The sequence below is a fragment of the Acinonyx jubatus genome, chromosome A2, assembly GCF_027475565.1.
Source record: "Acinonyx jubatus isolate Ajub_Pintada_27869175 chromosome A2, VMU_Ajub_asm_v1.0, whole genome shotgun sequence".
Taxonomy (NCBI): domain Eukaryota; kingdom Metazoa; phylum Chordata; class Mammalia; order Carnivora; family Felidae; genus Acinonyx; species Acinonyx jubatus.
Window position 1 is genome coordinate 154,708,804 of NC_069383.1, and position 26,666 is coordinate 154,735,469.

Consider the following 26,666-nt stretch of genomic DNA (forward strand, 5'->3'; position numbering starts at 1 on the left):
GTCCGGATCAACAATTGTTGGATAACAACAACAACAACCACATACTGATTTTTATCACAGGTGCGGGGCTGCGCCCTCAGCTCTGGAAAATGACACTTAACTGTCAGGACAGACGGGGGGTGCTGGAAGCGACCAGTGCCGGGTCTTTCGAGAAGAAACGCAGGACCGGCCTCGCCGGGTACGGATTCTAGGGACGGCAAAGGATAATATTAATTACAAGAGCACAGGAATTAGTGATCTCCCATTCGCGCGAGGCCTCACGCTGCACGAAGCCTGTCCACACCCGCGCGCTTGGATTTTTCTCAGTTTTTAATTTTCTGCGGGGTCGGCGGAGTCATCTCCGCTGTTTAAATAAGGCTAGGCTCAGAGAGGGAGAGGGGTCAGCCCAAGGGCGCACAGCGGCCCAGAGGCCAAGGCCGGGCTGTGCACCCGAAGGGAGACGCGCGGGGCGGCGGAGCCCACGTGGCGGCTGCGGGCACCGGGCCCAGCGGTGGCGGGCGGGTCCCCGCGCCCTCCAGAGACGTTCAGGCCTCAGGAGGGCCGCGGAGGCGCGGGAGGCGGGGGCTCGGAGGCGCGGGGCGGGGGCGGGACGCGCGAGAGGCCACCCACCCCGCCCACCCCAGGATCCCCCCCCCCACCCCGCCTCCCTCCCTCTCTCCCCTCCTCCCTCCCTCTCTCCCCTCCTCCCTCACCACCCGCGCCCTGCCCCTTCCTCCGGCGCGCGGTGGCAGAGCCTGGGTTCGGCGCGGGGGAGGCGGGGGGCATCCCGGAGGGGATCCCGCCCCCTCCCCCGGCCGCCCCGCGCCCCCGCACCCACGTGAGCGCAGGGCCAGCCCGGCTCCCACCCGCCGCACAGCGCGTCCCGGCTCCCTGCCGGTGCCTCCGCCGTCCCGTCCCCGCGCCAAGCGCTGCGCCATCCCTGGCGGGTCCTCGCTGCTCGGGCCGGGCGCTTCGCCGGGCTCCGGCACCTGCATCCGGGAGCAGCGCGCAGGCCGAGGCGCGGGCAGGCCGCCCCCGCCGCTCCGGGCGCGGGTGAGTGGGGGGCCCCGCGGCCGCGCTGGGGCAGGGGCTCCGGGGTAGGGGCGGGCGGGGTCCGAGGCGGGCTCGGCCCCGCACCGGGGTCGGGCGGGTGGGGCGCCCCGCGTCCCCCTTGCCACCTCTCGGCCGCCTTTGTCTCGGCTGCTCCCTGCCCCTTAGCGTGGTCGCCGCCGCTCCTCTGGTCGCCTTGGTGAGTTTCCTACCACCTCAGTCACCCGAGGGCTCGGTGCCCATCGCCCCTCCTCCCCCCCCCCCCCCCCCCCCCGTGGCCTCAACTCGCGGGTCGGTGTCCATCTCTGTGCCTGATGCTTCCTCCATTTGCAGGGCTCGGTTCCCTTTCTTCTCGGGCGTGTATGCCTCCAACTCCGGGCAGACTTGGGTTGTGGCTGAGACTTCGGCCACCGCTGCGCTGCGCGGGTGCTGGGTGTGAAGGGTGCGTGGGGGCGGTGATGGTGGTGCGTGCGTGGGAGCCTGAATTTGTGAGTGGGCTTGTCTGCCCAAAGAGGCGCGTGGGCTGGGTGTTGAAATGTGGGGAGGGATTTGAATGTCTGAAGTTTTGTGTCTGGAGCCCCAAGTTGTGTGTGTGTGTGTGTGCGCGCGCGCGCGCGCGTAGGAACTGTATGGCCGTCACTGTATGGAGTTTCATTTACGAAGGGGAACTGTGCGGGGTCTTGAAGGCGTGTGTGAGGTCGTATGTCTGACGCTGTGCATGGATGTGTGTGCATGTGTTTGTGTGTGCAGGGATTGTGTGATGGACGCGGCATGAGTGGAGTTGCATTTCTGAAGGCGTCGTGTGGGCTTGTGTGCCTGAACAGTTGTGTGTGTGTGTGTGTGTGTGTGACCGCGTGTCTGTGCGGTTGTATATGTGTCAGTTGCACACAAAGGCGTGTGAGGCTGTGTGTTTGAATACGTGTGTGATACGTGATGTATGTGACTTTTCTTTTTCCTTCCCCCGCTCGCTGCTCTGGCTAGCAGAGTGTTGAGATAAAATGGAGAGGAAGCATACGGTTGCCAACCAAGCTTGCTTCAGCTTTAGGATGTGGGAGGCCCTTCCTTTCTTTCTTTTGGATCCAAGGGAGGGGGGGGCCAGTGCATGCGGTCATCTCTGAGAGTCTGGAGGTTGGGGGAAGCGGGTGGGACACCCATGCTGGAACCCTTGTGGAGACTGGGGACACTAGAAGGGCCCCTTCCCCAGTGGCAAACCTAAGAAACAGAGTCAAGAGAATGCCTAGGAGCAGGAGACACTGGACAGGCTGTCCGTCCCCTGGCTGTTGGGTTTCTGCTTTTTTATTGACCCCGGTTAACGTTTCACGCTAACCCTAACGTTTCACGCTCACCAGGTGCTGTTGTAAGCCTCATGCGAATAGAGCCCTCTAAGCCACACAGAAAGTGACCAGTTCCAGCAAGGTGGAGGGGGGTTTGAGACAAAGCGCTCAGGTATGCGGTTCTGCTAGGTCAGGGGCTGGTGGATTTTGTCAGTAAAGGGCCCGAGAGATTGCACTGCGGCCCATGCGATCTCTGTCCCAACACCCCAGCTCGGCCATTGTAGCATGAAAGTACGCCGTAGACAATGTCAGGAATGAGCATGGCCATATGCCAAGAAAGCTGTTTACGGATACAAGCAGCGGGCCGGATTTGGCCCTCAGATGATGGTTTGTCCATCCCTGCTTTGTGCTGTGCTGCTTCTTGTAGGGAAGAGGAAGGAAAGAGACAAAACGAGCCCTGGAGCTTTTGTGGCTGGTTTGGATCTCAGCAGAGCACTCCCTTGGGACCCATGGGCAGTTTCGCAGTACTGCTTGGTGACTGGGAACATAAGACAGAGAGGGAGAGGAATTAAGAGTTTCCGGTGTAATCTGTGGTCCCATGTCTGGGATTTTTTTTCACAGCAAGGTGAGAAGCAGCACTGGGGTTTCAAAGCGGTGGACCCATTTGGAGCAGGACCCCAACTGGGATCTGGCATTGAGAATGCGGGCCTGGACCCGGAGGAAGCGTGGCTTGGAAAGTTGAGGCAGCTGTCTCATCTTTTGGTTATGGGGGGTGGGGGTGGGTCAGGGGAGGGCAAGGAAGACGGTAACCCTGGAAAAGAAGCCGCACAGCTATCGGCAGCAAACAACCTCACTCCCCTCCCTCCAGGGGTCTACCTACTAGAGGAACTGACATCTGTGAGACTCCCAGCCCATCCTGGGTGGATTTTGGCACTGAGACTGGGGGGCAGCCAAGGGGAGGGGTTGGAGGCCACGATCCCTCAGAGAGTGGCAGGTGTAACACCAGGCAAACCAAACGTGCACAGAGTTCAGCACAGGAACAGTATTGACTGTCTGCCTTTGGCTCGCTCCTTTTTATTTATTTATTTAAAAAAAAACTTTTTTTCAACGTTTTTTATTTATTTTTGGGACAGAGAGAGACACAGCATGAACGGGGGAGGGGCAGAGAGAGAGGGAGACGCAGAATCGGAAACAGGCTCCAGGCTCCGAGCCATCAGCCCGGAGCCTGACGCGGGGCTCGAACTCATGGACCGCGAGATAGTGACCTGGCTGAAGTCGGACGCTTAACCGACTGCGCCACCCAGGCGCCCCTGGCTCGCTCCTTTTTAAAGAGTGAGAGCGAGTGTGTATGAGCCAGGGAGGGGCAGAGAGAGAGGGAGAAAGAGAATCCCAGGCAGCCTCCGCGATATATGCACAGAGTGCTGACACGGGGCTTGATCCCATGAACCGTGAGATCATGACCCTGAGCTGAAATGAAGAGTCGTACTCTTAATCAACTGAGCCTCCCAGGTGCCCCTTGGAGAGTTTTTTCTAAGAGCCTGATCAATCTGTTGTATTTGTCAGGAAACAGCACACTCCAAAAGCGGAATTGGAAAGAGTTTAACTTAAGGAGTATTTACAAAGATCGGAGCAAAGTGAAGGGAAACCAGTAAGGGTGGTGTAGTAGCAGTCAGGGACCAGCAAGAGTGGGGGAGGGGAGGGATCAGGAGGGAGGCAGGGAGGTAGCAGGATGGGAGCCTTGGCTGTAACAAAGGATTGTGTTTCTTTTTTGGTTGAAACATACTTGATGTATAACATTGCCTAAGGGTAAGGTGTGTACCATGTTGTTTTGATACATTTGTGTCTTGTAATACCATCGGCATTAGCAAGAGCACCTCTATCACATCAAGGGAGCCAAGAACACCTAATGGGGAAAAGGATGGTCTCTTCAACAGGTGCTGGGAAAACTGGATAAACACATACAGAACAATGAAATTGGTCCCCTATTTTATACTCCTCAGAAAAAGTAACTTGACATGGGCCCAAGACTTAAACATAAGACCTGATACCTAGAAGACGAGGTAGGGAAGAAGCCCTGTGACATTGGTCTTGGCAATGATTGTTTTGGCTAGAACACCAAAAGCATAAATGGAAGCCAAAATAAACAAGAGGGACCACATCAAACTAAAAACCTTCTTCGCAGCAAAAGAAACAACAGAATGGAAAGACAGCGTGCAGAATGGGAGACACTTTTTGTAAACCATGTATCAGATAAGAGGCTAACATCCTAAATCTGTAAAGAGCGCATGCAACTCAACAATAACAACAGCAACAAAAACCACCTGACTAAAACATGGACAGCGGAACTAAATACGCATTTTTTTTTTCAGAGAAGATGTCCGAATGGCCTACAGGATGCCTGGGATATGGGCACCTGCCACTTTTTTTTTTTTTCCCCCTGTGAGATCATTGTAGGCCAGGCTGCCTGTCGTTCTGAAATAGTAGGTCCGGTGCCCAGGGCTCATGATACTTTTAGGACCCACAGAGATGTTTTCACTTCTTTTAAAATCAGAAGAAAGAACTACGCTTTTATTTATTTATTTTATTTTTTATTAAATTTTTTTAATGTTTGTTTATTTTTGAGAGAGACAGAGACAGAGTGCGAGTGAGGGAGGGGCAGAGAGAGAGGAAGACACAGAATCTGGAACAGGTTCCAGGCTCTGAGCTGCCGGCACAGAGCCTGACGCGGGGCTCAAACTCAAACCGGGAGATCATGACCTGAGCCTAAGTCGGACGCTCAACCGACTGAGCCACCCAGACACCCCTACTTATTTTTTTTAAATAACAATGTTTTATTTATTTTTGAGACAGAGAGGGAGAGAGAGAAAGAGAGTGTGAGCGGGGGAGGGGCAGAGAGAGAGGGAGACACAGAATCCGAAGCAGGCTCCAGGCTCTGAGCTGTCAGCACAGAGCCTGACTTGGGGCTCGAACCCACGGACTGTGAGATCATGACCTAAGCTGAAGTCGGACACCTAACCGACTGAGCCACCCAGGCGCTCCAAGAACTGCACTTAGTAAAAGAAAACATTAAAAAAATTTTTTTTAACATGTATTTATTGTTGAGAGACAGAAAGAGACACCGTTAGCAGGGGAGGGTCAGAGAGGGAGGGAGACACAGAATCTGAAGCAGGCTCCAGGCTCTGAGCTGTCAGCACAGAGCTGGACGTGGGGCTTGAACTCACAAACTGTGAGATCGTGACCTGAGCCGAAGTCGGATGCTCAACCCACTGAACCACCCAGGCGCCCCTAAAAGAAAATATTTTAAAGTATAATGTTCGGTGAAATTCACAGAACAGAAACCCAACCATTTTAAAGAGGCATCAGGGGCATCTCGGACATTCTCAGTGTTGTGCAACCACTATATTCACCTTTATAACAATTCAGTTGTAAAATACAACTTAATACTTTACTTTTTTTTAATGGAGGAAGAAGTCCACAAAAGCAAAAGTTCCTCTGGCCCACAAGAGTCACGTTTCCAAGCTGCCTGAAACTTGTAAGGTATTTAGTTGGTAAGAGGATCGACAGGTTTTTATTTTTGTATGCACTTCATTTAATGTGTGTTAAAATATAATTTGCATTTCAAGTAATGATCTAAAGCTTCCGTTTGAGATATATTTATTTCAGTAAGCAAATAAGGTTATAGGGAAGTGGTCAGATACAGAGAAGATGCAAAAGTCTGGTTTTGGAAATAGTGCCTGGCACCCCAGAGAGAACTCTGAACATCACATTCCCCTTCAAAGATGAGTCCTGAAGAGCCACTGGGGACAAGGTCACCATTTCCTCCCTAAGGAACCGCACCTCCAGCTCCTTTTTTCACCTGAACACTCATGCAGACCAGTTGCATTTGTCGGGACCTGACTTTTGCCAGGCTCCTGATGATTTTGTCATTGTGGACCGTCCACTTGTCCGCACCTCCAGGCCAGACACGAAACCACATTAATTTGGGGGACTAACCCCAGGGGCCTTGTCTAGGGCTCTGCATGCACGTGGTGCTCAGCAAAGGCTCTTTAGTTTGGTTTGTGAGCTGGGGCAGCCCCCACCTCCTCCTGATGGTGTGAAATAAGGAGGGATCTGGAGCCAGGGAGTGGCAGAAACCTCCATTACCTTGTGATCTCCCACCCCACCTCTCCCCAGCCACGTCCGGGAGCGATTCAGGCGGGAGTGATTCAGGCGATCTTGACCTCTTTCTCCCCGGGGCGTAACCCTGGAGCCCCAGGCGGTGTTCTCAGGTGTCTCAGGTTGGGCGTGTCCCAGCAGGTGGACGACTGCCCTCCGCTGGTGCCTGGATTCTCTCTGAGCCCCTCGCTGGTTTCTTCCACCCTTTCCCCTCTCCCTACAGCCGCCCTCTGTCCTGCCCCTCACTGGAAGGCCCCTGTGGCCCCGGCAGATAGACGATGAGCAGCCACGGGAACAGCCTGTTCCTGCGGGAGAGTGGCCAGCGGCTGGGCCGGGTGGGCTGGCTGCAGCGGCTGCAAGAAAGTCTGCAGCAGAGGGCACTGCGCACGCGCCTGCGCCTGCAGACCATGACCCGTGAGCACGTGCTGCGCTTCCTGCGCCGGAACGCCTTCATCCTGCTGACCGTCAGCGCGGTGGTCATCGGTGAGCCGGCTTGGGGGGGGAGGGCGGGGTCCCCGGGGAAATCTCCTGCCCGCTAGTATATTCACTCCACCTACCGGTTGTCACCCACGCGAGCGCATCCCGCCGCCCACTGCGTTCCCCCCGCCCCCACAAGGACACATTCACACAGATGGGGCTGAGTGACCCGAACCACTCCACAGAGCCCCTCTTTCGGTCCTAGGGGTGAGCCTGGCCTTTGCCCTGCGCCCGTACCAGCTTACCTACCGGCAGATCAAGTACTTCTCTTTCCCCGGAGAGCTTCTCATGAGGATGCTGCAGATGCTCGTGCTGCCGCTGATTGTCTCCAGCCTGGTCACAGGTGAGAGAGCCCAGGCCAGTGGTGGCTTCTAAGACCCATCCAACAGTCCCAGCTCGAACCTGGAGCCAAAGCTACCCCAGGCATGAGATCACCTCCCTACCTCAGGACCTGGAACGCGAAGCCGGCACCTAGCCCCGAGTTCTTGGGCCAGAGCCCGGATCTTCGTCAGACTCAGGTTCCAGACCCAGTGTGACCTATGCCACTTAGTAACTTTACCGGACTTCTCCATGGAGGTAGAATACCAGCCCGCCAGGGGCTTAGCATCATTCAGGGGGGCAGCCAGGGAAGAGAGTACGGCACGGATGGCCAAGGGGTGGGATGCGGGTAAAGGTGTTTGAGATGGAGGGGACAGGATGGTGGGTGGGGGATGGGGTAGCAATATGGATGGGCTATGCAGAAGTCCGCGAATTCTTTTGGAAAGGGCCAGAGAGTGAACATTTTCAGCATGGGGGGGGGGTGCGTATGATCTCTGTCATAACTACCCAGTTCTGTTAAGGTAGTATGGGAGCAGCCGCGGACTCCTATGTAATCAAGTGGGCATGGTTGTGTTCCAATAAAACTTTATTTGCAAAAACAAACCTAAGTGGTTGATTGCCAACCTCCAGACTTGATTGGCATGAAGGTTGGCATGAAGAATGCTTTCTTGGGCTGGGTTTCCCAGAAGCAGAGCCTAAGATGGGGATCTTTGCACAAGCGATTGGGCAAGGGATGGCATTCAAGAGAGACCTACGAGCAAGTGAAGGAAGCAAGATGAGGCAGGGAAAGAATCTCAGCAGAGATGTGGGTTCGGAAGAAGGTTGGCCTCCCAGCCCTATCCCACGGGTAGCTGTGGAACAGGAGTAATGCTACAGGATTGTTCTTCTCACCTCTGCCCCCACCTGAGTCAAAGGGGCTGGCCCTTTGAATCCCAGTTCCAGGCAGCCTTTGGCTTGAGACCTTCCATGGGGTGTTTCTGGGCAAGGCAGCTTTTGTTCTGCTGAGGGCAGCTCTCAAGAGAGGGGGGCAGCACGAACTGTTAGCAGCCAGCAGACGCAGCAGCTGAAGGACAGGTGCATCAGTCTGGTAAAGGGCATTTGGATGGGGCACCAAAAGATGTATCTCTCGGAAGTAGTTTACAGTGAGGTGAGTTGGAGGGAGGTACGATCTTGGGGTCAATAGCAGAATGAATAGTGGGATGACAATGAAGTCATGGTACAACATAGGGATGGATGGAGGCCGGGGTGGGGGTTGAAAAGGGAGGGTTGGTGATGTGGTGTTTGGGATAAAGGACGGGGTGGAAGGTGTACACGGAAAACGGAATGGGGGTTGAAGAAAGATGAGTGGGTCGAAGGATGGTGGGGTGGGTGCTGGCGTGGGGCCCAGAAGAAGGAGATGCCTGGTGGGATGCTTGTTGAGCTGGTGGTATGAGGAGAGTAGAGCTGATGGATGGGTGAGTGGGTGGTGGGGTGTGGACGGGGCTGCTCAGGGCGGCACCCCCTGTCCTCTAGGTATGGCGTCCCTGGATAACAAGGCAACAGGCCGGATGGGGATGCGGGCAGCTGTATACTACATGGTGACCACAGTCATTGCTGTCTTCATTGGCATCCTCATGGTCACCATCATCCACCCTGGGAAGGGCTCCAAGGAGGGGCTGCACCGCGAGGGCCGCATTGAGACCATCCCCACAGCTGATGCCTTCATGGACCTGGTCAGGTGACGTCCTTTCTAATTTTGATGGGCACTCTAAGCCTAGATGCAACAAAGTGTGCTCAAGGAGAGACTAGGGAACAGGCTGATTCAGCCTGGAAATGCAACACCCAAGTTGAACCTAGTCTCTTGGTGCCTGCTTTCTGCCCTGGAGCATTGCACAAATGCTCTGAGAGTCGGTGACTTCTAGGGTATGACCTTTTGGCCCTTAGGCTCCGGAGGCTAGAGCTGCATGTTGCGACAGGCTCAGAACAGGTGGTGGCTGGTGTTCCCAAGCTCCATCGGGGGATGAAGGATTCTTTTAGAGAGGCAAGATTTCGACAGCCAGAATCAAGGCTCACCATGGTTCTTCCCTGGTGCCTGACTTGGGGGAAACGCACACGTTGTCTGGGTTTTTTGAGGCATCACTGGTTCGTGTGTGTGAGTTGAAATCCCCAAGGTGGCTCGGTAGGGGATTTCTCCTCCCCACTGAAGGGCTTGGAGAGACCTGGATTTGAGGTCCATCTGTACCTCTCAGGAGCTGTGTGGCTTTGGGCACCTTCCATAAAGTCTCTGTGGTTTGGTTTCTTTGTGCATAAAATGGGGACATCAATAGTGCTAGAAGGGACACTTCTAGAGGTTGTAGGGTTTAGATCATACAGGTCACTTCGCTCAGTACCTGGCCTAGAGTAAGCATTCACATGTTGACTGCCATTATTATTGTTGGTGCTGCTGCTAACTACCTCCCTTCCTCTGATGTTTTTCTGCAGAAATATGTTTCCACCCAACCTTGTGGAGGCCTGCTTCAAACAGGTCAGGAGGAAGTACACAGTTTGCTCAAGGAGGTTTGGAGGGTGGGAATGGTGATAGGGGGCTTGCTGCTGAGTGAATGGTCCCCGAGTGAGGGATGGGAAGAAGGGCCTGACAGAGCAATGGGCAGGGGCTTTGGGAAGAGTCTGGGGGAGAGAATGTACCTCCCATTGGTGGGATGACCAGCTCTTAGGCCATGAGCTTCCTGGGGATGGTTCTGGAGGAGGAACCAATGTGTCTCACCATAGATGGTTGAGGAGAGAGGCCTTCTAATCTGTTGGAGCAGGGAGCTTTGAAAAATGTGGAATCTACACGTTGGTCGTTCACTCCTCCATTCATGTGTTGCTTCACTCGTTCTTCTACGCGTTGGTCAAGTACTTCGTTTACTCACTCAGATCCACTGAATAAGATTCTCCAGGGTGTGGCAACCAGGAATTGGTGTTCTTGGTAAATTTCTCCAGGAGGTTCTGATGCATCGATTTTGGCCCCGATCTCTCCATATTTCAGTTCAAGACGCAGTACAGCACAAGGTTGGTAACTAGGACCATAGTGAGGACAGAGAATGGATCTGAGCCGGGCACCGCCATGCCTCCCCCGTCCTCGATGGACAACGGAACCAGCCTCCTGGAAAATGTCACATGGGCCTTGGGCACCCTACAGGAGGTGCTGAGCTTCGAGGAGACTGTGCCTGTGCCCGGCTCAGCCAATGGCATCAATGCCCTGGGCCTCGTGGTCTTCTCTGTGGCCTTTGGGCTGGTCATCGGTGGCATGAAACACAAGGGCCGAGTCCTGCGGGATTTCTTCGACAGCCTCAATGAGGCTATTATGAGGATGGTGGGCATCATTATCTGGTGAGTGCTGGGCTGTGACAGTGTGGGCAGGTGACAGCCCGCGGGAAGGGCGGAGCTGGGGCTGGGAAGTCCGGTGGTGGGGCAGATGCTCAAGGGGCCATTGGGGCCTTTTGACCCAGATCATTTATATACGTATTGGTGAATCGACTCATTCATGTGTTCACTTATAAATTCACTCATGGACTCATCTTCACATTAATGAAACCATTGATTGATTTGTTCATTTATTGACTCACTGCACCATCGATTCATTTGAGCTCATTCTTTGGCCTGCTCATTCATCTCTGCATTTGCTATCCTCCCATTGACTGGCTCACATATTCCCTGCATTCATTCACCTCTTTGCTTAACACCCTCATTCATTCACTCACCCCTTCATTTGTGTCTCATTTGCTCCTTTTCTAACTCATTTAGCCCCTTGCTAATTATTCCTTAATCAATATATGCACGCATTCATTCATTCTTTACGTGTGTTTGTTCCTTCACCAATTCCTTCACTCATTCAGCAGACATTTTCCCAGGCTAACTCGGTCTTGAACTCTGGAATACGGAGATCCGTTGAATTCAGTCATGAAGTCTTGGAGGAGACAGCCACATACTAGATAAATGTGATTCAAGGCAGAAGGTTCTAGAGTAAAGGGACATTTAAAAGGTGTTGAGAACGTGGAGAAGTGAGTAGCCAGTGGACAGATAGGTAGTGGACTCTGCTTGGGAAGCCAAGGAGGGAGTCATAGAAAAGGTCACTTCTTAGTTGGGTCTTGAAAGGTACGTGGGAATCCAGTAGGACAGGGAGGGGGAAGAGGCCCTTCAAGCGGAGACGAGAGAACACGCAAAGGCTGCAAGGACCTGAATTGTCTGGAGAATGGCAGGGAGTTCAGGGAGGTGGGAGCACAAGGTGAGTTGGGAGTGGCCATGAAAGATGTTAACAAGACCACGGCGCCTGGGTGGCTCAGCCGGTTGAGTGTCCAACTCTTGGTTTCAACTCAGGTCGTGATCTCACAGTTCGTGGGTTCAAGTCCCGCGTCGGGCTCTGTGCTGACAGCGCGGAGCCTGCTTGGCATTTTTTTCTCCCTCTTTCTGCCCCTCCCCCGTTCTCTCGGTCTCTCTCAAAAATAAATAAACTTAAAAAAAAAAAAAAGATGTGGACGAGACTGTCTGGTCCCAAACTGGAGAAGATTTTGTATATCATCCCCAATAACTAGAAAGCTATGTAGGGGGCTAGAGGCCAAGGTGAAAGCTTGGAAAAGCAGTGGATGGTGAGCTTGTCAAGGATAAATAAGACCAACAAGACTGAGTTTTGGAAGCCATAAATCTAAAGTGGTGTTGTTGGCAGGTTTGGGTCAAATATCCTGATGTACCGGGTGGCTGAGGGTAGAAGGAAAGAAGCCCTGTGCAGTTGACCTGAAGGTGAGGAACTTTGTTGGGGGATCAGGAGGAAGGACGAAGATGGGGAGGTTGGGAAGGGCGTTCATGAGCAGACACAGAGGTAGGTCTAGGCTGGGAGACAACTCTGCACCTTCACATCGGCTGTCACCCTGAGCCTAGCTGAGCCCAGCTGGGGGGGGGACAGGTGAGCCCCCGATGAACTCACTTCTTTCTCCTCTCTTTCACTCGCTGCTCTAGCCGCACAGGTCTGCTCTCCACTCCTTTACTTCTTCCAGCTCATGCTAATCTCAGGGTCTTTGCACTGTGCCTGCAATGCTTCCCGCGTGGGTGGATGTGTCCCTCCTCACCACTCGGGTCTCTGCGTGAATGTCAGCATCTCTAGAGAAGCCCCTCCTTGATCACGCATGTTTCCACAGCCCCACTCAGGGGCTCTGTTTTGCGGCGGTCGCCCTCTGAAGTTTTAAATTAGGCGTTTCTATGTGTACCGCCCGTTTCCCCATCAGGATGTGGGTGCCACAGGGGTAGCGACCTTGTGACCGGAGCAGAGCGGGTGCTCAGGAGAGAGGTTGAATAAGTAGATGATTTGACAAGACACGTGGTTTGAGATGTCCATGGGAAATTCAGGTGCAATAGCTCAGGGCTGGTGAGTGAGTGGGAGTATGCACTTACAGAAAAGGCAGTAGGGGCCTAGAGGTTACCCACTTAGCGCAAAGAGTTGGAGGCGGTGAATAAGGGGCATTCAAAGGCCAGCGATAGGGACCGTCTGGGCCACGTCTAGGGAGAGAGTCCCAAGGGCAGTGATTCTTTGGGGAGGGACTTGAATGGGAATGGAGATAAGAGAGACCTCATAAGATTGTATCGCGTGGAGTTGTAGGAGCCTTTCCCCACTGTAGTGGGCATGAGTTCTGGGTGAGTGGGAAGAGGAAGTGGACTGTGCCTGTGGGGCCCTTCCCTGTTTGTGAGTGTGTGGGGAAGGTTGGGGTGGAGTAGGGTGCTGGACCATGGGCACTGCCTGGCCCCAGGGGCTTATATGGGCAAAGCCTTGGGAATGCCAGCTCCAAGCCTTAGGGGAAGTCATGAGGGAGCTCTGACAGGCCTCTGGCTTGGCCTAGGTACGCACCCGTGGGCATCCTGTTCCTGATTGCTGGGAAGATCCTCGAGATGGAAGACATGGCCGTCCTGGGGGGTCAGCTGGGCATGTACACCCTGACCGTCATCGTGGGCTTGTTCCTCCATGCTGGTGGTGTCCTGCCCCTCATCTACTTCCTCATCACCCACCGGAACCCCTTCCCCTTCATTGGGGGCGTGCTGCAGGCCCTCATCACTGCCATGGGCACGTCTTCCAGGTACGGCCCAATCCCCCACCCCTGGTGCTTTTCCGAGGTTCACTGTTGTCCACCTGCTCTCCTACGAGCCCTGCCTTCCTTCACCCCCTACTGAGCCTCGTCTGCGCTGTGCGGTAATGTCAGTGGCTCCGGAAGGTCTCCAGGTCGACCAACACCTCAGAGCTGATCTCTGTCCCCGCACTGGCTCTCCTGACCTCTTTTCCTCCTTGTCTATTTCTCTGTTGTGTGTGGAGGAGAACTAGCTGCCAGTCTTGAGGTTAAGCCCAAGCTTCCCACGGGCTCCATGTTCTCGGTCGTTTTTCTGGCTCAGAGAGTTGCATTTCCCCTTGGGGTGGTGGCTGGGAGCTCTCTTGGCCTCCTTGTCCTTTTCTTGTGGTTTTAGGGGGTTGGTAAAGAACTTCCCTTTTCCCCACCATCTAAATTCAAAACAGTTTGAGAAGTGTCACAAGGGCCAACCAGCTGGAAGAATGGTACCATTTTCATTGCTCGCAATGCTGCCTGGAGATTTGGTCTGTGGCCAATAGGGTGGGTGCCATCACAGCCCAGAATTAAACTCAACCTGGTCATCACAGGGCTGGATCCCCAAAGGCCTTCTCTGTGGGTCCAGGCTTCTCACTGCATGGCATCAGATTGACCAGGCAGAGCTCGTGTTTTGTGGACAGACGGACTCCCAAATGAGACGGCCGCTCCTTCAGCTAAACTCCCCCATCAGTTAAGCCCCCCTTCCTCCCCTGAGGGGCGGTGGGAGAGAGGCAAGGAGGGTTAGCGTAGCTGGGGTGCCCCATGAACTACAGGAGTGGGGGACTAGGGGTCCCTGCAATACTTCTCTCTCAACCTTGAGGGTGTGGGTGGGAGGCCAGAAGACCGTTAATCCCCTCCTTCCTGGAAGTGGAAAGTGCACTAGTGACACAAACACGTGCCTAGTAATCAGCCTTAAGCTATTGGCTTTAAGCGGGTCCAGAGACCTTCACCCTAGGGGACTGCCATTGCTGTGTGCTTCTGGCAACATGAGGAATCCCTCTTCCCTGTGCAGTTATCAGTCTCTGAAATGTTACACGCCTGCCAGCCTCTCCTCGCTCTGGCTCCCATCTGGGCTCTTAGTGTTCTCAGCAGACTCTCTCTTTCGACTCGTTGCGGCCCCGGCCCCCACCCTGCCACCCCCCGTTCTCAGTCTCCTGGGCTCTCTCCCCTAGCTCTGCAACGCTGCCCATCACCTTCCGCTGCCTGGAGGAGGGCCTAGGTGTGGACCGACGCATCACCAGGTTTGTGCTGCCTGTGGGGGCCACCGTCAACATGGACGGGACCGCCCTGTACGAGGCCCTGGCTGCCATCTTCATCGCCCAAGTCAACAACTATGAGCTCAACCTGGGCCAGATCACAACTATCAGGTGAGGTGGTCTTGGGTGGGCTGTGCCAGCAGGTGAGACCTCAGAAGTCGTTAGCTTGGCTAGGGGTGGGGGGGGTGCTCAGCTTGAGGTCAGGGGAGTCTTTGAATGTTGGAGCGGGGGGATGTGGGATGAGCCCAGTCACCCAGGCCAACTGAGCTTGTCAGGAGCTGGCGTGATGTTTTAGTCCCCATTTCCTTTCCCATGCTGTTGTGGGACATCCCTTTGCCCAGGATTTTCCAAAGTATGGCCTGGTGCAACCTAATGACACGAGGCTCTTACGTTGGATTCCTGGGCCTCGTCACCCAGAGGTTCCAACGCGGTCATTATAAATACAACAGCACACATTATCACCTCCTTTCGGTCTTTGCTTCGGGGTCACACTTTCGGGGAAGTGTTCCCTGAATGTTCGGTTTAAAATCGCATGGTCTGGACCCTCGTAGACTGACCCGTTCCTCCATAAAGCCATCTGCCTTAGTATATATGTTAAGTACTCATCTTGCTCGTTGCCTGCCTCCCCCCCCCTAGAACGTGAGCTCTGTTTGGGCAGGGGTTTTCTTCTATGGGAATTTCTACTAGGCCTCTAGCTTGTAGCATAGGCTCCGTAAGTATGAGTTGAAAGAATGCATTTATTGAAGGCTGCTTTTCGTTTTCAGTAACTTAATTTAAGATGTCCCGGGGAACCCCTCTCCCCTTCCATGGTGTCCTTTCTCGCTGTCCGCCTCATCTTCCCCTTCCCTCCTCCTGCCCCCCTGTGTTCTCTTTCCATGTGCAGTATCACGGCGACAGCAGCCAGCGTTGGGGCTGCTGGCATCCCCCAGGCGGGTCTGGTCACCATGGTCATTGTGCTCACATCGGTGGGCCTGCCCACTGAAGACATCACGCTGATCATAGCGGTGGACTGGTTCCTGTGAGTCCCTTCAGACCCTGGTGCTCTCGCTCCTCAACCCTCACTTCCCACCCATGTTCCCCGTGAGACCCCCAACCCGTGGGCCCTCAGTCCAGCAAGGACACAGAGTTCTAGAATTTGAGAGCAGAAGGGAAGCCGTGGAGCACACTCTGGGCCGTGGCCCACAGTTCCCAAATTCCAGAGTTAACCTTGGGGAAGTAGGACAGGAAAGAGAGGAGCAATGGGGGCTTTAGCTCTCAGCCTGAAAAGCCCCTGCTTTATGTAGAAGTCACAAGAAGGCGATCTGTGGGACAGAACTGGCTTCCCAGTGTTTTTTGTGTGTTTGTTTTTAATTCTCAACTTTGAAACACGGGAGGTTTACATTAAGAAAAAACCCAAAAAACTCTGGTCTTTCATCCCCGTTTGGGAGCTCTGTGCCGGACCCGAGTCCCATTTAGACAGCCTCCAATCTTGCCGGGGAAGCTTTGGCATCTTTCCCTGGTTAGGTAAAGTTAGGTAGTTCACTTCGGTGAGCTGATTTACTCATGGTGGTTCCCGTCCTCCTCCTGTATGCCGTTCAGCCCACAGCCTCTCATTTTCTCCATCAGATGTTTATGTCCTTAAAAAGAGAGAATTACATTGCTGAGATCAAACGTGAGCACATCAGCATTGATCCAACCTGTGTTTGGTAGGAGGGGAAACTGAGGACACTGAAGGGGAGGGACCTGCCTGAGGTTATGTGGTTGTGGAGGGGACGTGAGCCCCAACTCCCAGCACAAGGGACCCCCCCCCGACCCTGCTACACCCACTCTTCCATGAACTCTTGAAACTTCGACTAACCGTGGCTTCTCTCTCCCCTCCCCACCCCTCCCCTCCCCAGTGACCGGCTTCGCACAATGACCAATGTTCTGGGGGACTCTATTGGAGCAGCCGTCATTGAGCATTTGTCTCAGCGGGAGCTAGAGCTGCAAGAAGCCGAGCTCACCCTCCCCAGCCTGGGGAAGCCCTACAAGTCGCTCATGGCACAAGAGAAGGGGGCGTCCAGGGGCCGGGGAGGCAACGAGAGTGCCATGTGAGGGGACCCCAGCCCTGCTGCCCATAGAGGAGGGAACGGGGCTGGGGAGAGGGGGTCCTAGGGAAGACCCACTGCCCGAATGACTGTGTGCTGAACACACGTGTTCTGTCCAGCTTGTTTGGTGGAAACTAAGATAAAGGAGCAGGAACCAAAGTGTGTCCAAGGCCTCCATTTCTCTCTGGGCGCATGCAGAGAACTCGGGGAGGGCAGTGAGCTTCGGGTCCGACAAGCGGAGGGGTCAGCTCATGCCCTTTATTTTCTCAAGGAGTGGTGCAATTGAAGGAAGTAAGGGATAACCGCCATTTATCATAATAAAACAATGTGTATGACCTCCGTGTCGGGGGTCCCCGAGACCTGAAGGCTCAATGATTTGCTAGAAGGACTCGTGGAACTCAGAGAAGCTCTGATGCTCATGTTTATAGTTGACTGCAGTGAAAGATGACAGATTAAAAATCTGCCACGACCAAAGTTGCCTGGGGCAGGGTCCAGAAGTCACCAGACGTGGGCTTCCCATGGCGCCCTCTTAGTGGAACCCCATGGACTCCGTTGTCTCCGCAACGATGTGTGACAGCACGTATAGAGTAGTGTCAGCCAAGGAAGTTCACCTGAGCCTTGGTGTCCAGGACTGTTATCGGGGATCTGTTGTGTAGGCGTTCTTGGGTCCCCACAGAAGTCAAACGAATATAGCAGGTGAACAAAAGCAGGCATTCGCCATAAGTTACATGGTCAACACGGACCACGTGGAGTGGATCAAGGTCCCAGATATACCAAGATGCTTTTATGAGGCAGGATATTCCGAGGGCTCAGAGGTACTTCCCAGGAGCCAGTCAAGGGCAAGTCTTTTCTCTGGAACGTGCAGGCTTTCAGCTCCCCTAAGCCTTCCGAGTCAACTCTTTACTTCATGCACCCATGGCTGGGAATAGAGGAAGCAGCTTCCCGTGGGGAAGAGTAACTGTGTCTTGTAGTCCAAACTGCTGACTCCTGAAACCAGTTGTCTCAGACCCCCCCCCCCCCCCCCCCGCTGGCCTCAGGAAGCGCTGTGTCTCCTTAGTGCACAAGGGTGGATGTTGGTCATTTAACATTATTTTCCTTCAGCCTAATAAACCAGGTGGGACATGAAATGAGACTTTAATAAAGGCTTGGGGAAAACACAAGTATATGGAGAGTAGCAGGATTCCAGATGTCACGGGTATAATTCAACTCTCTGACCCTTTAGTCCCGGAAACACATTAGTTTTTTTTCTGAGTCAAATTAAACTTCCCTTGAGCACCTGCCTCTCTCACAGCGGGAAGAAACCTTTCAAGCACAGGCGTGTTTCGGGGATACTCCCTCCCCCATTCTTTAGGATCCAAAGAGAACCCTTGGGCATATGTACTTGAGAAAACTGGGAAGTAGGGATCCAGATTTCTTTCGTCTATTTGCAGTCACCATGGCAACGTTTGTGTCAGAAACTAGAAAAAGTCCAGGCAAAGGCAAGAAGCTTATAAAGCATCCTACTCCACAGTTGACCCTGGGGAGCGTGGCCGGGGATCCCGGTCTCAAACCGGAATTTCTGCCTCTAAGGTGTGGTCAATGGTCTGTGTCTGCAGAAAGCTCCTCGTGGGAGTGGGGTGTGGCAATTTGCTAGGTCTCCCGTGACAAAGGGCCGCAGACTGGGTGGTTAAACAACAGATGTTTATTTGCTCCTAGTTTTGGAGGCGTATCTTTGACTTGATTCCATTCATGTAACCCCAGAAAACATCTCTCTAAATGTTTCCAAAGTAGGCATGCATCCCATCACTTTGAAGGTAGATATTAAACACATGGGATTCGATTCAGCTGTTAAGAAATCCAGACCATTACTGAAGCTAACTGAGAAAATAGGTTCTATTCATATAAAGTTAAAGCGACTGGTTACAAAATGAAAAAAGGAATCCAAGGCACAACCTGAAGAAAAATAGAGGGCAGGAAAGAAACACGGAAGATTTTGCTCTAAGACATAAAATTTGGAAAAATAAGGTTTTGCTCTAGAACATAAAGTTAGGAAAAATAAAAATATTGCACAGAGGGGGTGGGTGCCTGGGTGGGTCAGTCGGTTAAGCATCCTACTTTGGCTCAGGTCATGATCTCACAGTTTGTGGGTTCGAGGCCCACGATGGCAGTCTCTGTGGTCAGCACAGAGCCTGCTTGGGATCCTCTGTCCCCTCTCTCTCTGCTCCTCCCCTACTTGCATGCATATGCACTCTGTCTCTCTCAAAAACAAATAAACATTTAAAATATTTAAAAAATAAGGCACAAAGGAAACTAAGATTTCTGGTCCTCAGGATTGTGTGCCCAGTTACTCATGAGAATCCTGTAATGGTCCCCCAACACTGAGAGGCACTGCCCTGCTGAGGAGTCTCCCCAGGGCCCCCTTCATGTCCCTGTTCCTCAGACTGTAGATGAAGGGATTCAGCATGGGGGTGACAATCGTGTACATCACCGAGGCCACCAGACTTGTCCTAGAGGATGAAGTCGCTGCAGAACTGAGGTAGACCCCGAGGCCAGTGCCATAGAACAAGGAGACCACCGAGAGGTGAGACCCACACGTGGAAAAGGCTTTGTACTTGCCCCTGGCTGATGAAATTTTCAGGATGGAGGAGAAAATCTGAGAATAAGAAAAGAGGATCCCAGAGAGAGGAAAAACACCTAGGACAATAGTCACAAAATACACCACCATGGTGTTGACGAAGGTGTCAGAACAGGCAAGCTTCAGGACTTCAGGAAGATCACAAAAAAAGTGTGGGATTTCCATGTTTGTGCAGAAGGACAGCCTCAAAAGGGTCAAAGTCTCGAGCAGGGAGCCCATGACACTGATGCACCAGGACCCCACGGCCAGCAGCCTACAGAGCTGGGGGTTCATGATGACCATGTAGTGCAGGGGGTGACAGATGGCCACAAAGCGGTCATAGGCCATCACGGTCAGGAGTAAATTGTCCAGGCATCCAAACACGATGAAAAAAAAAATCTGGCTGAGGCAGCCTGCACAGGTGATAAGTTTTCTCTGCGCCTGGATGTTCCAGAGCATCTTCAGGACGGTGGTGGAGGTGAAGCAGATGTCTACAAAAGACAGGTTGGCCAGGAAGAAGTACATGGGGGTGTGGAGGTGGGAGTCAGAGCTGACGGCCAGGATGAGGAGCAGGTTCCCAGTGAACGTGACCAGGTACATGGACAGAAATAGCCCAAAGAGGAAAGGCTTCTCTGTGAATCTCAGGAGGAGAAAGTGTCCAGCTCCTGTTTGGTTTCCTCTTTCCATGGGGCTACTGGCCTTGTCCAGAAAGAGACAAAAAGCAAGACACGATTCACTCCAAATAAGCATTCCCCCGAATGCCCGAAATATCCTTAATCCAAACCCAGGGGAATCATGAAGTTGTTTGTTTTGGCTAATGATTGGCTTTCTTTGCTGACAAATTATGGTTACCATCGCTACCTGGGAAAATTGTCCCTAAGATCAGTGGTTCTCCAGTTGTGGTCCCTGTACAGCACCATCAACATCACGAGGGAACCTGTTAGAAGTGCCCATTTTCAGGCCCACCTGACCTACTGAGTCAGATGCTCTGGGTGTGAGGCCAGCACTCTGGGCCTTGACAAATCCTCCTGGGGATCTGATGCACACCCAAGTTTGGGGAGCATTGCTCTAGTGCTCCCCTGCATCCCTAAAGCAGCCATCCACGGGGGCTGCTTTTCACTTTGTGCTCGGTGCTTGTGGGAATGGGCAATTCCCTAACCCCAGGCAGATCATCCAACCTCTGAGAGGTTCTTTCACTGTGCTGCCTTTCCGCGATTTCTATATCTTAGATCCTCTGCACCATGGGTGTGCCTTCTCATAAAAAAATAATAACCAATATTATTGTTGTTAATAGTCTTTTACGTTTCATTTGTATTATCAACGACTAAATAGAAATTCCACCAAAATTGCATTTCTAAATGTACCACTCTAGAGTTTTTTATTTATTGATTTCAAAATTTTACGTTATTTTTTTAAAATTCCGGTCTAACTTCTCTAAAGAAGACATCCGGATGGCCAACAGGCACATGAAAAGATGCTCATTGTCGCTCCTTATCAGGGAAATACAAATCAAAACCACACTCAGATATCACCTCGCGCCAGTCAGAGTGGCCAAAATGAACAAATCAGGAGACTATAGATGCTGGAGAGGATGTGGAGAAACGGGAACCCTCTTGCACTGTTGGTGGGAATGCAAATTGGTGCAGCCGCTCTGGAAAGCAGTGTGGAGGTTCCTCAGAAAATTAAAAATAGACCTACCCTATGACCCAGCAGTAGCCCTGCTAGGAATTTACCCAAGGGATACAGGAGTGCTGATGCATAGGGGCACCTGTACCCCAATGTTTACAGCAGCACTCTCAACAATAGCCAAATGATGGAAAGAGCCTAAATGTCCATCAACTGATGAATGGATAAAGAAATTGTGGTTTATATACACAATGGAGTACTACGTGGCAATGAGAAAGAATGAAATATGGCCCTTTGTAGCAACGTGGATGGAACTGGAGAGTGTGATGCTAAGTGAAATAAGCCATACAGAGACAGACAGATACCATATGGTTTCACTCTTATGTGGATCCTGAGAAACTTAACAGACACCCATGGAGGAGGGGAAGGAAAAAAAAAAAAAAGAGGTTAGAGTGGGAGAGAGCCAAAGCATAAGAGACTCTTAAAAACTGAGAACAAACTGAGGGTTGATGGGGGGTGGGAGGGAGGGGAGGGTGGGTGATGGGTATTGAGGAGGGCAGCTTTGGGGATGAGCACTGGGTGTTGTATGGAAACCAATTTGACAATAAATTTCATATATTGAAAAAAAAAATAAAATAAAATTCCGGTCTAATGAAAGTACAATGTTACATTAGTTTCAGGTGTACAATATAGTGATTCGACGATTCTGTGCACCACTCAGTGCTCATCACAAGCGTGCTTTTTAATTCCCATTACCTGTTACACCCCTCCCCCCTCCCCCCCCCACTTCCCTTCTAGAACCATCAGTGTGTTGTCTTTAGTTAAGAGTCTGCTCCTTGGTGTGCTGTGCTCTTTCTGCCCCGCCTGATTGTTTTCTTTCTTTCTTTCTTTCTTTTTTTTAATTGTTTTTTTAACGTTTGTTTATTTTTGAGACAGAGAGAGAGAGAGACAGAGCATGAACGGGGGAGGGGCAGAGAGAGAGGGAGGCACAGAATCGGAAGCAGGCCCAGAGCCCGCACGGGGCTTGAACTCACAGACCGCGAGATTGTGACCTGAGCTGAAAATCGGACGCTTAACCGACTGAGCCACCCAGGCGCCCCTGTTTTCTTTCTTAAATTCCACACAGGAGTGAGATCATATGGTATTTGTCTCTCTCTGACTGACTTATCTCACTTAGCATGATGCCCTCTAGATCCCTCCACACTGTTGCAAATGGCAAGATTACATTCTTTTTTTTTACGGTCGAGTAATATGCCATTGTATGTATACCTGACATCTTTTTTATCTAGTCATCAGTCGACTACAGTGTCCTAGACTTTCTCAATATTGGCTTTTTCTTCACCTAAGTTTGTCTTTTCTTTTTAGTTTTATCAAAGTATAGTTGGTTACAGAAAATTGCCCTTTTCTGATATATGCGAGTTGGTAAGTTTGGACATACGCTTCATGCCTGGTATCACTACAACCAAGGTAATAAACATATCTGACATCTCCCAAATTTTTCTTGTATACTCATACAAGAATACTCATAATTTATCCTCTTACCATATTTTATTTAAAACATTTTTTTAATGTTTATTTATTTATTTATAAATTTTAATGTTTATTTTTGAGAGAGAAAGAAAGAGAGAGAGAGGCAAAGCATGAGAGAGAGGGAGACACAGAATCCGAAGCAGTCTTTAGGCTCTGAGCTGTAATACAGAGCCCAATGTGGGGCTTGAACCCACGAACCGTGAGATCATGACCTGAGCCGAAGTCGAACGCTTAACTGACCGAGCCACCCAGGTGACCCTAATGTTTATTTATTTTTGAGAGAGAGAGAGAGTACACAAGCTGGGGAGGGACAGAGAGAGAGGGAGACACAGAATCCAAAGCAGGCTCCAGGCTCTGGGCTGTGAGCACACAGCCTGATGTGGGGCTTGAACTCAAGAACTGTGAGATCATGACCTGAGCAGAAATCGGACACTCAACCAACTGAGCCACCCAGGCGCCCCTATTAAAATTTTTTAAAAATGTTTATTTAAGAGAAAGAGAGAGACAGAGAGTGAGCATGAGCAGGGGAGGGACAGAGAGAGAGAGAGGGAGACACAGAATCCGAAGCAGCTTCCAGGCTCTGAGCTGTCAGCACAGAGCCTGACGTGGGGTTTGAACCCACGAATGATGAGATCATGACCTGAGCCAAAGTCGGATGGTTAACCTACTGAGCCACCCAGGCGCCCCTGGATTTTATTAAAAATTTTAAGTTTTTTTATAATATTTACATACTTTCTCCAAATAATACTAACTTACAACACCTATTTATCTTTGGATCTTATTGCATTGGTATGAAATTCCACAACCCTGCTCAAATTGATGGTAAGAGTTGGTATTCTCAGTTCTTCATATCTTTCAAAGAATTCTTTCCGAGAGGGGCGCCGGGGTGGCTCAGTCAGTTAAGGGCTTAAGCCTTAGGCCCAGGTCGTGATCTCACAACCCGCCTGGGGCTCTGTGCTGACAGCTCAGAGCCTGGAGCCTGCTTCCTTTTCTCTGCCCCTCCCCCCACTCATGCTCTGTCTCTCTCAAAAAGAAATAAACATTAAAAAAAAAAAAAAAAGGAATTCTGTCCAAGAATAATCTTGGAGTTTTGTAATTTAATAAGATGTTCATTATAATTTAGGTTACACAAACATATTTTCATCAACTTAACTAGCATTTTAATTCCTAGATACCTTAGAGGGTCTTTGAAAGCATAGTAAGTGTTTAGTGATTAACAATTTAGAAAAAATAATGTTAAATCCGATCTCCACATTGCCTGATAAATTTCTTTTTAAAAAAGTTTTTGTTTAAATTCCAGGCAGTTAACATACAGCGTGATACTAGTTTCAGGCGTACAATTTTGTGATTCTAATATTTACTTTTTTTAAAGCATGTTCTACACCCACCGTGTGTTATATGTAAGTGGCTAATCACTAAATTCTACACACGAAACCAATTTTACCATATGATAACTAGAATTTAAATAAAAACTTGGAATAAAGAAAGAAAAGTAAGCTCTACACCCAACGCGGGGCTCGAACTCATGACCCTGAGATCAAGAGTCACCTATGATTTCAATGTTTAATGTTAAGTGTGGAGCAAGAGACCATACAAGCTATGGAAAGAAAATAAATAAAAAATATAGATAACATAAATTAATAGTGAAAATATGTAATCTTTGAAAATAGAAGTTCTCTCTGAATAAAAAGTCTGGAAATAATCCAAGAAAGAGAAGAGAAATAAGAAGAAAATTTCAATAATTGTACCATTAATTGAAAAAGCTCTTAATGATAAAATGTGCTGTACAGAAAATTAGAATATTAAAAATAATAGATTTGATTGACAAAATGTAATATATTTAACTTACCAAGTCTAACTATAAATCATAGAAATATTAATGTATTAACTGGGAAAAGTTACGGGATATTAAGGATTCATACAAGAAAATATAAAAAAGGCAATAAATGTTTGAGAATATTGGCACAAACCCAAGGAAAAAAATGAGCTACAAGGAGATGCACAAAATGTGGACAGGGATTATCCTTGAGTGGTAATATGAATCCTGATTTTAATTTGAAAAAATTTTAAAAGTTTATTTATTTATTTTGAAAGAAAGAGAGAGAAAATGAATGGAGGAGGGGCAGAGAGAGAGGGAGACTGAGAATCTGAAGCAGGTTGAGGGCTCATAGCAGAGAGCCTGATGTGAGGCTTGAACTCATGAAGTGTGATCATGACCTGAGCCAAAGTCGGATGCTTAACTCACTGAGCCACCCAGGCGCCCCTGAATCCTGATTTTTGGATTCATTTTCTTCTATTACATCTTTCAAAACCTGCAAATGAGCACACATGTGGTCTATCTTCAAGAAATAAAACACTTTAAGATTTGAACATGTTGAGACTAAAATATAAAATAAAGCAAAAAGCCTATTAGTCAAGCAGAAAAGTAAGGTAAAAGCAGAGTGAGGGAATTAGAAGAGAAATTCCACAACGGAGAAAGAAATTGCAGGATCAATTCTTTGCCCAAAGCAAACATACAGACAAAATTAGACAGAAGTCTAACGAAAGGGATAAAAAGAAAGAAAAAGAACAGAACTGCCTACAATTAGGAATGAGCAAAACGGACACAGGTTTAAGGATACACGCATCTTTGCAAGGTAATATTGATAACTCCGTGGTAAAAGTTGGGAAATCTCGAAGAACTGAATTTATTTCTGGGAAAATATGTGTTAGAAGTCGATTCCGAAGGATAACAGATCAAAATGAAGGAGGGAATTAAATGAACAAAGCTCACCTCCAAAAATGCCCTGGGGAGGGTCCCGTGGCAGGAACCATAAAAAAATTCCCCCTTTAAGTATTAAAGAAAAGCGAGTCTACTATTTGGAATGTTGCTTATCAACACGTGGAAAATTACAACCAATGCAATTCTAGGAGAAAAAGACAGAAGTAAGAGAAGCTAAGTATGGAAAACACAACTCTTCACCATTGGAAGGTCATGGATTGGTGGCAGGGTGTGAATTGACGGCCGACCTTTTAACTGAGTATGATTTTCGTAATGCAGTGGATACAAAACAAATATGCAAGGACCAGTAGCCATTTTAAAGTGACGTTCGGTGGCACGAAAGTACACTGGCATGTTTTGCAGTCATTGCTTCTATCTTGTTCTAAAACGTTTTCATTACCATGGGAACGCTGAACTATTTTTGTAGCTTTTCTGTGAATGCAACATTATTCAAAAATAAAAATTAGCAAAAAAAAAAAAAAAAAAAAAAAGAAAGTGGGCGCGCGAGAAAACTCCCCCAGCAGTGTTCATATGTGCAGTGACATCCGTTAGAAAATAGATCACAAGCATTTCACATGTTAACACAAATATAAATGGCCAGGAATAGGGACTGGAAACTTGCAAATACATAATAAATGAGAGCAATGCATTCATTAAATTAGCTAAAATTTCTCGAGGACCTCTTAAGGACCTCATATTAACCTCCTGAAGTGGATACTGCAATTATCCTAACTTTCCAAATACGGAAACTGAGACCCGGAACATTAAGTGACTTGATATACCAGAAGATGTATGAATGGACTCCTAAGTGTTAACGGTGTGGAATCCCAGGGTATATTTGTTGTTTGAATGAATAAATGAGGAAGATTTTCCAGATGAAAGAATACGAGAGTGTCTTTGGTAGAAGAGAACAGAGGCACTTATCATGGCTTCCAAAAACCTGAGGGGAAGAGAAATCGACAGACACAGGAATGGAATTGTGTAGAATGTTTTAAGTAAGTGGACTCTCACCCCAAATCCAGCCTCCAAGAGCTTCGCCCGTCTCCACGCCTGTTTCCCACAGCAGATACTCTGATAGCATTAGGGCACCTCTAGCTCTGTGTGTCCTGTCTTCCCCGGGTGACAGATATTCAACTTAGCTCCAAGAAAGGACAGGAGGGGTGCCAGGTACCTGTTCTCTGAAAGGGCGCAGCTGAACTCTCTCCTTCCTGGGACAGCTGAGCTGTAGTGAAGGGAGGAAAGGGCATATTTACTACTTCTAGGTCCTCAGAGGTTGAATTCTGACAATTCTCATTAAGTTAATTGTTCTATTATTACTCTATTCTCTGGGCAACTTGTTTCCCATGGGTGAGGGAGTCAAAGTGGAAAAGAACTTTTCTTCTAGGCTTGTCCTCTTGGGAGCATCTTGGATGTCAGCTATGTGTATGACATCCCATGGCCTCTAAGTTGTGGTGTTCTTTTTATTTTATTTTTTATT

At 50.2% G+C, this 26,666-nt stretch overlaps 2 protein-coding genes across 2 annotated transcripts; one reads left to right on the forward strand and one right to left on the reverse strand.

The window, feature by feature from the left end:
• The first annotated feature begins 697 nt into the window (after nt 1–697).
• Nucleotides 698–17,014, forward strand: SLC1A6 (solute carrier family 1 member 6). The gene is made up of 10 exons (XM_027050182.2): nt 698–1,032; nt 6,682–6,941; nt 7,141–7,278; nt 8,766–8,970; nt 9,714–9,756; nt 10,261–10,604; nt 13,103–13,336; nt 14,530–14,724; nt 15,497–15,631; nt 16,491–17,014. Exons 2-10 carry the CDS (start codon nt 6,737–6,739, stop codon nt 16,684–16,686), a joined length of 1,695 nt encoding a protein of 564 aa, XP_026905983.1. The 5' UTR covers nt 698–1,032; nt 6,682–6,736; the 3' UTR covers nt 16,687–17,014.
• Nucleotides 17,015–19,002: 1,988 nt separating this feature from the next.
• Nucleotides 19,003–20,056, reverse strand: LOC106982906 (olfactory receptor 7C2). Its single transcript, XM_015081080.3, has one exon. The coding sequence runs from the start codon at nt 20,020–20,022 to the stop codon at nt 19,003–19,005; it is 1,020 nt and encodes a 339-aa protein (XP_014936566.3). The 5' UTR covers nt 20,023–20,056.
• Between the last annotated feature and the right edge of the window lie 6,610 nt (nt 20,057–26,666).